Source organism: Candida oxycetoniae (genome assembly GCF_023343755.2).
Source record: "Candida oxycetoniae strain CBS 10844 chromosome Unknown scaffold70, whole genome shotgun sequence".
NCBI classification, from domain to species: domain Eukaryota; kingdom Fungi; phylum Ascomycota; class Pichiomycetes; order Serinales; family Debaryomycetaceae; genus Lodderomyces; species Lodderomyces oxycetoniae.
In genome coordinates, this window is record NW_026055474.1 from 27634 (window position 1) to 42201 (window position 14568).

The 14568-nt window shown below is 36.9% G+C and overlaps 6 protein-coding genes across 6 annotated transcripts; 2 read left to right on the plus strand and 4 right to left on the minus strand. All coding sequences in view use genetic code 12, as the record gives it.

The window, feature by feature from the left end:
- Positions 1 to 166: 166 nt before the first annotated feature.
- Positions 167 to 2890, minus strand: RIM101 (alkaline-responsive transcriptional regulator; the record flags this gene model as incomplete). The annotated part of the gene is made up of 1 exon (XM_049325359.1): positions 167 to 2890. One exon carries the CDS (start codon positions 2888 to 2890, stop codon positions 167 to 169), a length of 2724 nt encoding a protein of 907 aa, XP_049178982.1.
- Positions 2891 to 5031: 2141 nt separating this feature from the next.
- Positions 5032 to 5775, minus strand: PGA19 (Pga19p; the record flags this gene model as incomplete). Its single annotated transcript, XM_049325360.1, has 1 exon — positions 5032 to 5775. One exon carries the CDS (start codon positions 5773 to 5775, stop codon positions 5032 to 5034), a length of 744 nt encoding a protein of 247 aa, XP_049178983.1.
- A 542-nt stretch (positions 5776 to 6317) lies between these two features.
- Positions 6318 to 6791, plus strand: KGF56_003972 (type 1 protein phosphatase-activating protein YPI1; the record flags this gene model as incomplete). The annotated part of the gene is made up of 1 exon (XM_049325361.1): positions 6318 to 6791. The coding sequence occupies one exon, from the start codon at positions 6318 to 6320 to the stop codon at positions 6789 to 6791; it is 474 nt and encodes a 157-aa protein (XP_049178984.1).
- Positions 6792 to 7672: 881 nt separating this feature from the next.
- On the minus strand, positions 7673 to 9373 carry WSC4 (Wsc4p; the record flags this gene model as incomplete). Its single annotated transcript, XM_049325363.1, has 1 exon — positions 7673 to 9373. One exon carries the CDS (start codon positions 9371 to 9373, stop codon positions 7673 to 7675), a length of 1701 nt encoding a protein of 566 aa, XP_049178985.1.
- A 2646-nt stretch (positions 9374 to 12019) lies between these two features.
- Positions 12020 to 13858, minus strand: KGF56_003974 (uncharacterized protein; the record flags this gene model as incomplete). The annotated part of the gene is made up of 1 exon (XM_049325364.1): positions 12020 to 13858. One exon carries the CDS (start codon positions 13856 to 13858, stop codon positions 12020 to 12022), a length of 1839 nt encoding a protein of 612 aa, XP_049178986.1.
- Positions 13859 to 14002: 144 nt separating this feature from the next.
- On the plus strand, positions 14003 to 14224 carry RPC10 (DNA-directed RNA polymerase core subunit; the record flags this gene model as incomplete). The annotated part of the gene is made up of 1 exon (XM_049325365.1): positions 14003 to 14224. The coding sequence occupies one exon, from the start codon at positions 14003 to 14005 to the stop codon at positions 14222 to 14224; it is 222 nt and encodes a 73-aa protein (XP_049178987.1).
- Positions 14225 to 14568: the final 344 nt, after the last annotated feature.

A 14568-nucleotide genomic window follows, 5' to 3' on the forward strand; every position in this document is an offset into this window, starting at 1 on the left:
AACTCTTTAACCAAAAGCAGAAAACCAAATAAAATATATAAATCACTCCAAGAAAGGAAAAAAAGGTAAAAACACAAATTTAGTCACACAAGGTAAATTGTTTTTCAAAAACAAATACACCAACATCAAAATATTACATCAACATCTGAGAACACGTTAGTTTTTCTCACCATACTTCAAAACGCTGTAATGAAGGATACAATCTCTTCTCACCCAATCCATTGACTTGCCTTTTTTGATTCTCTTCCTGTTCTTTGATCTGTAATCGGATAAAAGCAACAACCTGATGAATTAATTCACGATGTCTTGCAACATCTTTAAGATTATAACCATCAATAACTACCTCTTCGGCTTCTTCTTCTTCTTTTTCATTGTCATCTTCTTTTCTCTCAGTACTCAAGTTTAGTTTATTGAACAAAGATTCAAATTCCGCTTCTTCCTCTTCCTCTTCAGAAGATTCCGTGTACTCAAACTCTGATTCTAACTCTGACTTTGTCTCTGATTCTGAGTCTATTTCAGACTCGGTTTCAGATGCAGAGTGTTTATGGAGTTTTTGAGCTGTTTTCTGATAAACTGAAACTCCATTAAACTCCATACTTCCAGCATTAGCACCGCCTTGTTGGCTACAGTAGGACTGTGAATGTACACTATAACTCATAGGTCTATTGATTTGCGGGAATGTTGACGTGGACGTGTTATAATTTACCAAAGATGTACCATTGGATATACCCATTGTATCCTTATTTGATAGCGTTGGTAAAGATGGATATAACGAAGCTGGTGACTGTTGTGGTGCTGCTTGCTGCTGTTGCTGTTGTAGTTGTATCGATTGATGAGGTTGTTGATTTTGCTGTTGCTGTTGTTGTTGTTGTTGTTGTTGTTGTTGCTGCTGCTGCTGGTGGTGATATTGCGAGGATAAGTTTTGATATTGCATATCGATTGAACTGGATAAGGAATTGAAGAATTTTTCAGCTTCGTAGATGTTTCCGTTATTTGCACTACCGTTGCTTGTATAGGTTGGATGATAATGATGTTGAGCAGGTTGTGATTGTTGCTGCTGCTGCTGTTGTTGTTGTTGTTGCTGCTGCTGCTGCTGCTGAGTTTGTACTTGTGTTTGTGGGGCATGAGCAGGGTGTGCGTGTGTATGTTGTGTGCGAAACTGTTCATCCAAATGATTCAACCTGTTGAAAATATCCATATTGTAGTCAGAGTATGGTTTCATTCTTTTGTATTGTTCTTGAGGTGCTGCTGATTGATGTTGCTGTTGTGGTTGCAGTGTATATGCTCCTCCGTTAGGGTGAGTCATTTGCTGGAAATTGAAATCGTTCAAAATGCTGTTGACAACATACATATTGTGTTGTGAATTATCAAATCTTCTTTTCCTGCTGAATTCATCATCGACTCCCAAAGCAGTAGTCGGGTTGTAAACCAAATCAGCTCCACCCATCAATTTACCCAATTTTTGTCTTTGTTTGGCTTCCTTCTGTTGTTGCTTCAATAATAACCTTTGTGCCTTTTTCAACTTCTTTGGATGATCATCTGCATGTATTTTGGAATGCTTTTTCAAATCCTGTGGTCTCTTGAAAGACTTGGGGCACAAATCACAATGGAATGGCTTCAAAGGTACATGGACTCGTAGATGAGAGGTGATATGATCTCTCTTTACCGTTGTGGTACCGCATTTTTCCCAATAACAAGTTAAACTCAAATTATTTGAAGATTTCCTTCCAACATGATCGTCACACAAATGGTCATATAGTAACTCGGGTGTATCAAAAATTATATTACACTCACCCCATAAACATTTGAATGGACCTCTGAGATCTTCTTCTCTAATCTTTTTGTACACCTTTTTAGGCGGTTTGGCAATTGGTACTGCTGTTGCGGCAGTTGCTGTTGTATACGAATTAAACGTTGAATTTGGTTTAGCTTCGTTGTTATTCATTTGAGGCATACCGCTTACTAAAGTTTGATGAAAGTGATCATTAGTAATCTCATTGTAGTTGGGCTGATGATGGTGAAGTAATTGTTGCTGAGGTGCGGGCTGCTGTTGCAACTGAGCTGGCTCTTGAAACGGTTGTCTTTGCGGTTGAGATTGAATTTGCTGCTGTTGTTGTTGTTGTTGGTGGTAATAAGAATGATTATTATAGGTGTGGTTTAAACTTGGGTGCAATTGGGTTGGTGGCTGAACTTGAACTTGTTGGTGTTGTACCTGTGGAATGGTGGAACCTGAAGCCAATGTATCCATGAATGGGGAGGTTGACATAGTGTTATTCAAGGTAGAAGCATGTTGCTGGGTAAGCTGTGACGTCAGCTGCTGGAGAGGAGGAGGAGGAGCCTGTTGTTGAGGCTGTTGTTGTTGTTGTTGTTGTTGAACTTGCTGTTCTTGGTCTGTTGAGCTCCTGGATGGCAATGAAGAAGTCGAAATAGTTGGAATTGTTGATGGCTGTCCATTACTTATCGACAAATTACTTGGTTTTGCTTTAGATTGCTCGATTGGCGAGTTGGCCAACGAATGCGAGGTAAACGAAGAATGAGGGCTTCCGTGAGCATTATTTGTGCGTGGTGTGTGTGACGATGTTACTGAAGAAGGCGATGTGACATTATCCAACTCCAAATCAGCAGAGGGGGATTTGTTACTAATGGAGGCTCTTTGAGTCTGCTGCTGTTGTTGCTGCTGTTGCTGCTGTTGCTGCTGCTGCTGCTGTTGTTGTTGTTGTTGTTGTTGTTGCTGCTGTTGCTGCTGTTGTTGGTGTTGTTGTTGCAACAACTGGGCTGGTTGTTGAAACTGTTGCCTCTGTTGTGATTGATTAGTGGTGCTACCATTACTACTACTGTAGTTATCAGCATTCAAATAAGATACTGGATGGATATTATAGTTCAATGTCATTCTCTACTTGTGTGTGGGGGGGGGGCAAAAAGTGTGTGCTTGTTTCTAGTTGTATCTAGTTCTACTCTAAGTGACTCTGCTAACTGGCTCTGTCTACTTCCACGTGTCCTAATTCTATTGGTCAAAATTGCTCTATTCTGCCCTATTCTACTAGAGTGGCAAATTATTACTGTGCTGCCTTTACTAAGCTGTTTTTTTTGGGGGGCTGCCTTAACTAAGCTGTTTTTCTGAGCTGCCTTAACTAAGCTGCTTTTATTAGGCTGTCTATACTGTGCTGCTTTTTTGTTGAGCTGTTTCTACTGTGCTGCTTTTTTATTAGGCTGTTTTTTGCTGCACTTTTTTTAAGGGAATTGTTATTTGTACTTATAAGCACCACGGGGGCAATAGGTCACACCAGACAATCTAAAAAAGAAAGAAAAAAAACAACTCAGGTCGACCTAACGGACTACTGGCCCTAAAAAAAAAAAAAAAGAAGGTATTCTTAGTGAATGGAATTTTATTTGTAGCAGTGGGGTGTTTTAAATGCCAAGAATAAATAATTACAAACTCTGTATGGCTAAAACAATCATTGAGAAAGAGAAAAAACAAAGTCGTGTATTTGGCAACTGAAATGACTGAATGGACATTTTTGAATTGGGGGGTAGTGCAAAGAGGCTCAAATTATTTATCAGATACGAAAATGATAAATATGATAGCCTTACAAGTTTTTAAAGATAGGAGAAAGTTTGCAACTGAAGAGGTATTGATTCTGGCAGTTGCTAATAGGAATAGAGAAATAATGGGAATAAAGAACTAAAGAACTAGTGGGAATAAAGAGAACTAGTGGGAATAAAGAACTAAAGAACTAGTGGGAATAATGAGCAGGAAATTTGTAATGAGCAGGAAATTTGTAATGAGCAGGAAAATTTGTAGATGTTGATTCTTTTTTTTTTTTTTCTTTTTCTTTTTTTTCTATTCTTCGCCGTATATTCTTACTGTTATCGGTCTCGGGTCTCGGGTCTCTGTTGAGTATAAAAAATAAAATTATACTTGGTTGCCAATTCGGAAAACTGGTGCGAGTGGCTAATCTGACTTTCTAAAACCTTTACTAATTTGTCATTACCTCATTTAACAAGTTGGTAATGTGTCATTACCTCAAACAACAAGTCAGTAACTTATCATTACCTCATATTACAAGTAAGTAACTTATCATTACCTCATATAACAAGTCAGTAACTTATATAACAAGTTAGTAATTTGTCATTACCTCATATGACAAGTTAATATAATATGGCTCTTTAGTAAGTTATAGCTCTTTAGTATAATATTGCTCTTTAGTAATTTGTCATTACCTCATCTATAATCTATTATACGATTCATTTTCTTCTTTTTATCATTTCCATTATTATATACATGGAGTAACTATATAATATGTGGTAGCGGTCTGTACAATTGGACCGGTTTATTTGTTTTTTTTGATATTAATCTGCAATTTTTTTTTCTTAGCGCCAAGGATAAAGAAACTTTCTAGTAGTATAAAAGAAAGCTTTTGAAATAGGCGTGTCGTGCTGGGTCGTTTTGAGACATTGTAATTATAAAGTTAAAGGACTTCTCCTACATGCACTATTTTTGGTTTGACAATTGTAGCAAAGTAAATTGGCAGAATGGGCTTTTTGACGCGCAAAACTTGTCACGTGACTATCATTAATAATCACTTTTAGCAAATAAAAGGAGGTTTAAGTGTAATGCAGAGTTAAAATAAATACCATAATATGAAAGATTGATTAACGCAAAAAAAAATCTGGTTTTTTTTTTCTTTTTTTTTTATTTATTTATTTATTTATTTATTTTCCTCCTATAATCTTGAATGTAAGCTTTTCTACCGGGTATATATCGTTTAGCAGCAAGTACATGTGTGGCAAAGCCACTTAGCCTTCCAAGAATGTGTCACGTGACCATCATTACATGGGGATAAAAAACATTTTTGGCTGCAAAAGAATATTGAGGTATGATATGCTTTAGTTGTTTACTAATCGGTCTCTCTGGGCTAGTAATCCCCCGTTGCGTTAGAAAGCGTTATACACTAATTTCTACTATGTACTTATATACTTTCTATACTTGGCGCTAACGTTTTGTTGTTGTTGTTGCTGTTGTTGTTTCCATCAAACTGTTGCTATACAGAATGTCAACAAAATAGTTATAAACAAAGCATTAAAAACAGCTTTACCGAATTCGTTTCTGGCAGCATGCGATCTCAATTTTGTGCCACTACCGCCATCATTTTTATCATCATCATCATCATCATCATCATCATCATCAAGAGTTCTTTCCATTCCATTTTTCTCTAATAAGCTGGCAATTGTGAAATTACCATTGCCGCCAATAGAATTTGCCAATACCATCACATTATCACTATTCAACGTTGCATTATCATAAGCAAAAATCAAAAATTTCTTCTTTTTACCATCGTCGTCATCTGAATCTGAATCTGAACAATCATCTAAACCCTTCTTAATTGCTTTTTCAAAAAAAACACCAGCATTAACTTGCCAACCGTTTTTCTCTTTTGCCTTTGTTATATAATTTTTTGTTCCTTGAGCTTTTATAAGCTCGGGCTCTATTGATAGCGATTCTTGCGAAGGATTCTTTTTGACTGACTTATAGTCGATTGAACCTTTCAGAGACTCAATCGTTTTTGACTTGCGGATTACTTTCTGGTGTTGAAGATTGTGTAGCTCTTTTTGCTGTTGAAGGTTTTGTTTCTCTCTCTTGATTTGGTTGTGAGACTGTTGGTAAAAGTTTGAGGTTGTGTTTTGTTGATGAAAGTTTAAGGTTGTGTTTTGTTGGTGGTTTGTTCCTTCTGCTGTTGTTGTAGCGGCGGTGGTGGTTATTAGTACTGTTAACATTAGAAGTTGACTTAGTCTCATTTTTGCGGAACCAAAGTTATCTTTACAGTCTTGTAGTATTTGTAAAAAATTGATATTGGAAAGGGGGTTTTTTTATTATTCATTAAGAAATACATTTTGCAGCAAAATGAAGAGAAAAGAATTGCTGCAAAAAATATTTATTAAACTGTAACAAATATTCAAGGATTTGCCTAGAATTAGAGGTCAATAGAAGCCAGTAGAATACAGCGGTAATAGTACTTATAGACCAACAGCTTAGGTCGGAGGCTCTATCAATAAAGCATATATATCATCTTCTTTCGTTTCTAATTCAAACCTATTTTTTCTTTGCAATATACTATTTTAGTACAAATGGTTGCCCCCATCTTTATCAATCAAATCACGTGACTATTATTTCCCAATTTTTTTTTTTTTTTTTTTTTTGTTTCCAATTTTTCCTTTCATGCGACAGATTCTAGTAAGAGCAAATATATGAACACCATTTTTTTATAGGTTACAATTATACCTGATTTTATTTAATATTACAAACACCGCAAAGCACTATGTCGAACCAAGCGTCACAAACACAAGTTTTGCGTCCAAAGGTGCTACGTCTACGTCCCACCGAGGGTTCGTCAAGTGAAGAACAAGAACGGCAGCAAGAGCAACAGCAACAAGAGCAAGGTACTCAATCAATAATAGAAACAGGTACAGCAAAGAAGAAATCGAAATCGAAATCGAAACAGGGGGTAAGATGGAGTGAAAATGTTATTGATAATGAGCATATGAATAAGAAGAAGACAAAAATATGTTGTATTTTTCACCCGCAAAGGTCCTTTGATGAGGAGTGTCAAGATGATTATGACCGACATAGTTGTTCCAGTTCAGATGAGAGTAGTGATTCTAGTGATGAAGAGGGAGATCTGCTGCTGCTGCTGCTGCGGAAGCAGAAAAAGAGTGTTTGCGAGAATAAGGGAAATATGTATGAATACCAGCCTCGGTATGACAACAAGTCAAAGTTACCAAAAGATTCCTAACCACGAGTTAGTCAGGAGGGAGGAGGGAGAAGGGAGGAGGTGAAAGGAGGAGGTGAAAGGAGGAGGTGAAAGGAGGAGGTGAAAGGAGGAGGGAAGAGGGAGGAGGGAAGAGGGAGGAGGGAGGAGGGAGGAGGGAGGAGGTAGGAGGTAGGATTACTAGTTATAAAAAACGAAAGTAGTGGCATGCCTGTTTTTGTTTTTTTTCAGTTCATGTGCTACAGTAACTATTGCAAAGCAAGCTAATTAATGAATTGGTCACAGTTTTGAGGGCTAGTCTTAAATGGTACGACACCATCGGGCGAAGCGAGATAGTGGAGCATACTGACTAGTGACACTACGACACCATCATGATTGAAATGAGGTAGGGCTTTATGAAGGTCAAGTAAAAGAAGTGTCTAGAAAGAGAGAGAGAGAGAGAGAGAGATCCACCGCTTACTCTCTACTCATTACACTCTGCTCACCGCATTCTACACTCGGGAAAATTGACTGTTGGTGGCAGCTAGTGTGCTCCACTATCTCGCTCTGCTCGATAGTGTTAAGAGTTAGTATGCTCCACTATCTCGCTCTGCTCGATAGTGTCGATAGTGTCGATAGTGTCGATAGTGTCCATATTGTCAGTAGCCATTCACTATAATATTAGAGACTTTTGTAGATAAAATAAAGTCAAGTACTTTACAAAAATAATCTTTACTTATCTTATATTAGCTAGATAATAAATGAATGGATGCAAAAAAAATATAATTAAATTAACTTAAATTAAACGGATAACGATACTAGAATTGAACAAAAAACAATGAAAGGTTGTGAATGAATGGCTTTGTATGAACAAGTTGTATATGTCTATTTAGCCGGAAAAAAAAATGAATTCATTATCCCAGGTCTTATCCAAAAACGTCTGGATTGGTGATTTTCAATTTCCGCGAGTAATCGTAATCATCACCTAATGATCTAATTGAACTGTTAGTACGAGGTAAAAACATTGTGTCTGGATCTAATCTGTTATCCAATTCATCAATTGGAAACATCACTCCTTGATCTAGTCCATCTTGATGATTTGGAGAATGGCCGTTACTGCTTGTATCTTTAAAGCTATTTCTTCGACTCATCAATTTTTTCCTTGAAGAATTACGATTTATTCCAGCTCCGCCAGTGGTACCCGTTGGGCCCGTGTGCTTGTTATTAGCATATGGATAATAGTGGTTGTAATGGTGTTGATGAGGATGATGATGATTTTCTTTGCTTCCACGTGTGATATAACTAACCAATGATTTATTTGAGTTATCACTTTTTAGTATACTAAATGAGGAATGTTTGCTCAATTCCACAGTTGGTGGTCTTACTATTGTTTTCTCCTCATGATCCAAAGAAAGTTCGTCTGAGCTATATTGATAATCATTTTCACTATCATCCGATTTCCGCCTTGCTGCTCCACCAAGGCAGCAACAGCAATAGAGTATTGCTGAAACAATCCCAAACACAACTACTCCTACTGCGGTAAACGTACCTGCTACTTTTCCAGTAGAGGAGAAAAATGTATTTTTATTATTGGGACTGCTACCGTTATCATCAGAGTGTTCGTTCAAGGCTCCTGGTGTTTCTGATGCTTCAGCTGAGATGAGTGAAGATGAAGATTGTATGCTTTCTCCTATTGGATTGGAGGATGCTGAATCTAGTAGTGTTTCAGATGAGGAAATAAAACCTGATAATGAAGAAACAGGTAAAGAAGGAGACGATGGTGATGATGATGAGGAGGAGGAAATGGAGGAGGCGGGAGCGGTGTTGGAGGAGGAAAAGGAGTTTGTGGTCAAGCTTGGGTATTGAGTTATATACATTGTTCTTACTTGTTGAGTTTGAGTTCCATTTATTGTCATTATAGAATAGACTGTTGATGGTTCAATATGTGTTGAAACAAGAATTATTGTGGATGCTGAAGTAGGCGAGGAAGATGAGGTGGAACGGGTTGAAGTCGATGCAGTGACTGTCAAGTATCGAGTTACCTTTATCACATCTTTGGACAGATGCAATTCTATTACTTGTGTGGTTTGAGTTACTAGAGTTGTCGGTGGAAGTGAAGTGGTTGTTGAATCTGTTGTTGGTTTAGTTGCCAACGCTGTTCCTTTCTCAGTTGTTGATGTCGTTTCATCTTCAGATGTTTCTTCTGTGTCACTATCACTATCGCTGCTACTGCTGCTACTACTACTGCCACTGCCCCTATTAGTAGTAGCAGTTTCACCAATAGTCGCACTTGGAGTACCAATTACCAAGTATCCATAATAACCATTCCCTGCACAACTTTCTTGATCTTTATAACCAGGGCATCCAACTTCACAATTTGACATATCAACTGTGTCTCCGGGAACTTCATTGGAGCAAAAACAATCAAAATGTGATAATATGGCAACAGCATATCCTGAATTTCCACATTTATTCTTACACAATCCGTTTGACATGAACTCGTCTGATATTTGACTGTTTGCTGCCAAATTCTGCTTTGAACAGTAGGATAAAGTTAAACATTGGGCCGCTTTCAAAGTGAAACTCAATATTAGCAATATCTTATGTAGCAATACTGGTACATTCATCTGAATATGTGCTGGATTTTTCAGCTGCTATCAATTCATAAAAACAGGCAGTCAATGAAGAATCAATGAACAATCAATGAACAATCAGTCAAGCTTAGACGCTGAGATGTCAAAAAAAAGTAAGCCAGCTTCTCACGTATGAATTCAACAGGGGGGAGGGGGGTTCGGAATCCTATGACAATTAGCCGCCGCTCTGTTGTACTCTGAAAACTGCCAGCTACCAACTACCAACTACCAACTACTGGTTTCTTCAACTGACTTTATTTGATTCTGTCGATACAAAAAAAAAATCCGATCAAGTATTACCCAATTTTTTGAAATTTTCACCCTTTTGCTATAGCGTAAAAAGCAATTGGGTAAAAGAGGAACTGAAACGAAGCGACTGGTAATATACAAATAGTCTTTGTTCAGACTAAAAAACAAAAGCTCTTAGAGAAAGAACGAGGCTATTGTCCTGTGGGCAATAGGACTTTATGGTATCAAGGTCAAAGACGAATGAAAACAAACAGAAAAATATACAGAGTAAGAGGATCTTCAATGCAATATATATATACAATAGGAAAAATGTCAAAATAAGGAGGTTTTAATTTTATTCTATTTTATTTTATTTTATTTTTTTCCTAATTAGAAGGAAATTTATTTAATTGTATTGATTAAAGAAAGAGTAAAACAAGAAAATCAAGTAAGAATAGCGGGAATTTTGTAAATTGCTAGTGGTGATATCACTCCATTTAAGACGGGAATTTATACGTTTGATAATACTGGTTTGTTTGCTTTATATATTGTTCTTCTCCTTTCATATGCCAGTATTTTGAAATACTCATTTCTTGTACTGAAATTTGTAGTTGATTCTCTCCTCCCCCCCCTTTGTTGTGATGTAATTTGATAAGTTGCATATCTCGATGTTTGCCGTTATCCTTTAATCTTTCTTTTTTTTTCCAAGATAAGCATGTTGGAGTGCTATTCCCTCTATTTCAGTTTTAGAATGGTGGCGGTACTTTTTTAAAAGTAACATTAAGAGTAACATTAAGAGTAACATTAAGAGTAACATTAAGAGTGGCACTTTAGGAATGGCACTTTAGGAATAGCACTTTAGGAATGGCACTTTAGGAATAGCATTTTAGGGAATAGCTCATGGCTTAATCCAATTTTGAAAGTAATTTTCTTTATAGAAAAAAATTACTTGGATTGCCAATTTGAAAAAGTAATAGCACACAAATATAGATTTTGTAACCAAACCTCGTGGTGTTTACTCTACTTGTACTAAAATACCTTTGTAAAAAGATTTATCCGTTCCTTCCCCACTTGTCTCCCTTCTCTTGAGTCATTTATCAAACAATAGTTGTTTGCCTCGAGAATTAGTTTACAAAATCAGCTTTTTGGCTGGAGTTCCTGAGTTTTACCTTAATTTCTTTGGGCAAGATTGTAATTTCACAATTTGCACAAATTAGATGTAAATAGTTTCAGTTTGCATAAATTAGATGTAAATAGTTTCAGTCTGTTTCCCATATGTATAAAATATTATACACAAAATACACTTGTTTCCTCATTTTTACTCAGAGAAGAGAGAAGGAAAGGAAAGGAAAGAAAAGGAAAGGAAAGGAAAGGAAAAAAATTGACTCTTCAAGGTTAGGGCTGATCTTCACAATGTGGCTTTAGTTATTATTGTTATTTTTTGTTTTTATTTATATTTCTTTATCTTCCTTCAAAATCTGCAAGTTAGTCTAGGTAAACTTGTTGCTAGATTGGGCAAATGGTGGTAGGTGATATAGCAGAGTTGTCAGTGAAAATGACGTTACACTTGGGATCAATCGGATCTACAAGAGTATTATTCTGTGTCATGTAAAAAAGAAGTTTGAACAATGCACATTAACTCACTTCTCTATCTTTTCTATTTACCATCTCTGCTCATAACCGCACTATCTTAGAACAAAGAAAAGAACTTTGTTCGGATTTGTGGAGATGTGAATGCGTTGAAATAATACCTGAATAGCTAAAACAACAATGTTGGAACCTCCTTAATTGCTGCCGCGCTTTATTTTTTGACAAAAGAAACCTGGGAAAGAAGGAAAGAGATGAAGAGATTTTAACTCTCTTATGGATCTAACGGAGAACTCTTGACCTATTTCTCTGTTACCACTGATACTGAGGAAAAAAAAAACGTTTTGTCGCTACCTATTGAAGACTAGACTTGTCGGCTACAAATAAATATAGTTTCCATCGGTATTAAAATTAAACATACAACACTCAGCACTGCTAGTGCTGCTGAGGAGTACTGCTAACAATTGTTAACTGCGTGTTTTGCAAATTTTCTTACTTAATTTTGAAACTCTTCCTTTTAGTTTGTCTTATCGATGATAAAATTGAGATTCCAAGTCAGCGGCAACTGAAGCAAAACAGATGTATGGATCTCAAATCAAAACAACCCTATTTTGGTTCAACAACAAAGACTTTCCGTTCAAAAGTTGGGCAAGTATTGCCTAATGGTAACATTGTTTATCGGTGAAGCTTGCGCGACTAAAAATCTCTTTTGGGCCTTGTTCTATATCTTCCAACCAATAACTGCTCACTTTTATTTTTATATTGGTGCCGGTGGCAGCTAGTGTGCTCTATTATCTCGCTCTGCTCGATAGTGTCGGCTCTTTCTCAATAGAACAATTCATTTGTCTCCTTTATCAACCCTCGTTCAAGCATCACTTTTCTCAAATATGCGCCATCGCTCATGCTTAATCTTTCAATTTGATTCTTTTGCCTCGTTTTGCGAGCTCGGGTTCTTATCTTGTCCGCAGCCAACTCCAACTCTTGTTTAGGTAAATATTTAGTTTGTTCTTCAATAAACCCATCCCATTTGTTATTGGATTTCTTCAACTTCTCCCATTGGACGATCTCGTTATCCAGCAACAATGTCCATGGTTCTCGTATTTCAATCACTTTTTTCGAATTAATGACATCTATCAAAGCTTGAAAATTGAATAGTCTGGATTTGACTATATTTGAAATCATTTTGTAATTTTCAGGAATCGTTTTGGCACTGCTATCATATTGATAATATTCAACGGGAAGCCCGATACTTTGAGTTGCGTCGTGGACAAGTCCCCGTATAAGAAAATTCACCAAAGGTATATTGCGCAAGTCCCTAAAATCATCAATGAGTTGCCGGATTATGACTTTGTAAATGTTAATTAGCTGCGGGCAGTGCGTCTCTGTGAACTTGCAATACTTCTCAAACATCAATTTCGACTTAAAAGTCAATGACTTGTTTTTAGCCAATCCATACAACAATGAAAGCAACGAATAGTCATCATTATTGCCAATCTCTGGAATATAACCATGACGACATCTATGTTCCACTATCTTGTGAACTACTTTGTTATCGCACCTCCAATTCTTGAAATTTAAGTCATTTTCAATAAAGTGTATCACCTTTTCAGTATCGTTTGTAGTCTCCATATAATCATCGAGTACCCTCATCACTAAACCCCTAGTCATGGGTATTTGTTCGCCTTGTAATACTTTCAAAAAATATTCCTTTAATTGTGGGCTCCTAATAGTATCGTATACCCTCGTCCACGTGTCCAATGTCACGTCTATCCCCAAGGTGTCACTCAATTTTAGATATTTCAAAACAACTGAGAATGTACTTGAAATCGACCTTATGTGTGAATGGGTTTTGCACATTCTTAACAAATTGTCAATTGTTTCTTGGTTTGCATGATGACCGTCTTTTCTCATTACCAAAAGAATCTCTCTAGCCAACAAATTTTGGTTTTTATCAATACCAAAATATTTGATCAAATGGTTGAATGTGGTAGTTGACCTGTACGGTGCAAACTTTTCATTTGCCAAGTTGTGAGTGTATAACAAGATTAATGGGATAATCCCCGACTTCAAACTCGAGGACAATAAAAAATGATGCCTTATATGAGTCAAGTTGTAAATATATTCTTCAAAGTTCTTTTTTGTTATTGGATCGGGAAATTGTGTAATTTCATGGAAATTGTCTACTCTTAGTCGTTGCTTAAACACCTGTTTCTCCATGATGTGGTTTAAGCGAACTTCGTTATTCACCTGTTTCAAATTGGACGGCGTTAAATCAACCAAGTATTTAATTAGTTTTTTGAATATTTGTGTTTCTTCATATACAATCAGCTGAGATTGGAAATTTTTCTGAAAATTCTTCACTTGCCAGTTTTTAGAAGCCGTTTCGCAATCATAGGTTTCCCGCTTACCCAAGGTTTTCAAATCTGCAATATTCAAAGGTCCAAGAAACTCTTGTAACCGTTGACGGTCCAATAGTCGAAGCGTAGACTTGAATTTCTCCAACTCCTCATCTGTAAACCGATTTTGGCGCTTAATGTATACTGGTTTCAAACAAGGTTTTGTCTTCTCTAGGTCTTTTTTGACTCCAGATTTATTTTGTATCAATGGTTCTACCAACTTAACCGATCTTTTAACTATGGAGATCGTACTATTGGCAGAGTTCATATCATTATCATATTTCGCAACTATTAACCTTCATATAATTAAATCAAACTTTTGCGATGAGCTTTGGAAAGAAAAAAAAAAAAAAAAGATTAAAAGAAGAAAGAAGTTTCAATCTAATCGAACTTATCTTCATTTCTATCAGCAATGGCATCCCCACAGAGAGAAGGGTTCAGTATCCCATCATCGATATCACATGCTGCTTTGGGTCAAGTTACTAATAAATCCCTTGGTGTCAAGTATAACTGTGCTCAATGTGCGGCCTCTTTTTCATTAAGTAAAAATGATGCTATTAGGTGTAAAGAATGTGGTCATCGTGTCATCTACAAGGCTAGAACTAGAAGGATGGTACAGTTTGAAGCAAGATAAAACACTATTGAGCGAAGCAAGATAAGACACTATTGAGCGAAGCGAGATAGTGGAGCAATACCCGCTGACACCGTTCTGGGACAGAGGGGGGGGAGGGGGGGGGGGTCTAAGCGCGAATGGCGGCTTCCCCTTGGAAATAAATAAATTTGTATTTTGATATAGAGTATTTTTATACAATATTTATATGCATCTAGTCAATGTGCTCCACTATCGAGCAGAGTGAGATCGTGGGCAGCTAGTCAGTGTTGCTCCACTATCGAGCAGAGCGAGATAGTGTCGGTAGTGTCGATAGTGTCGGTAGTGTCGATAGTGTCGATAGTGTCGATAGTGTCGATAGTGTCGGT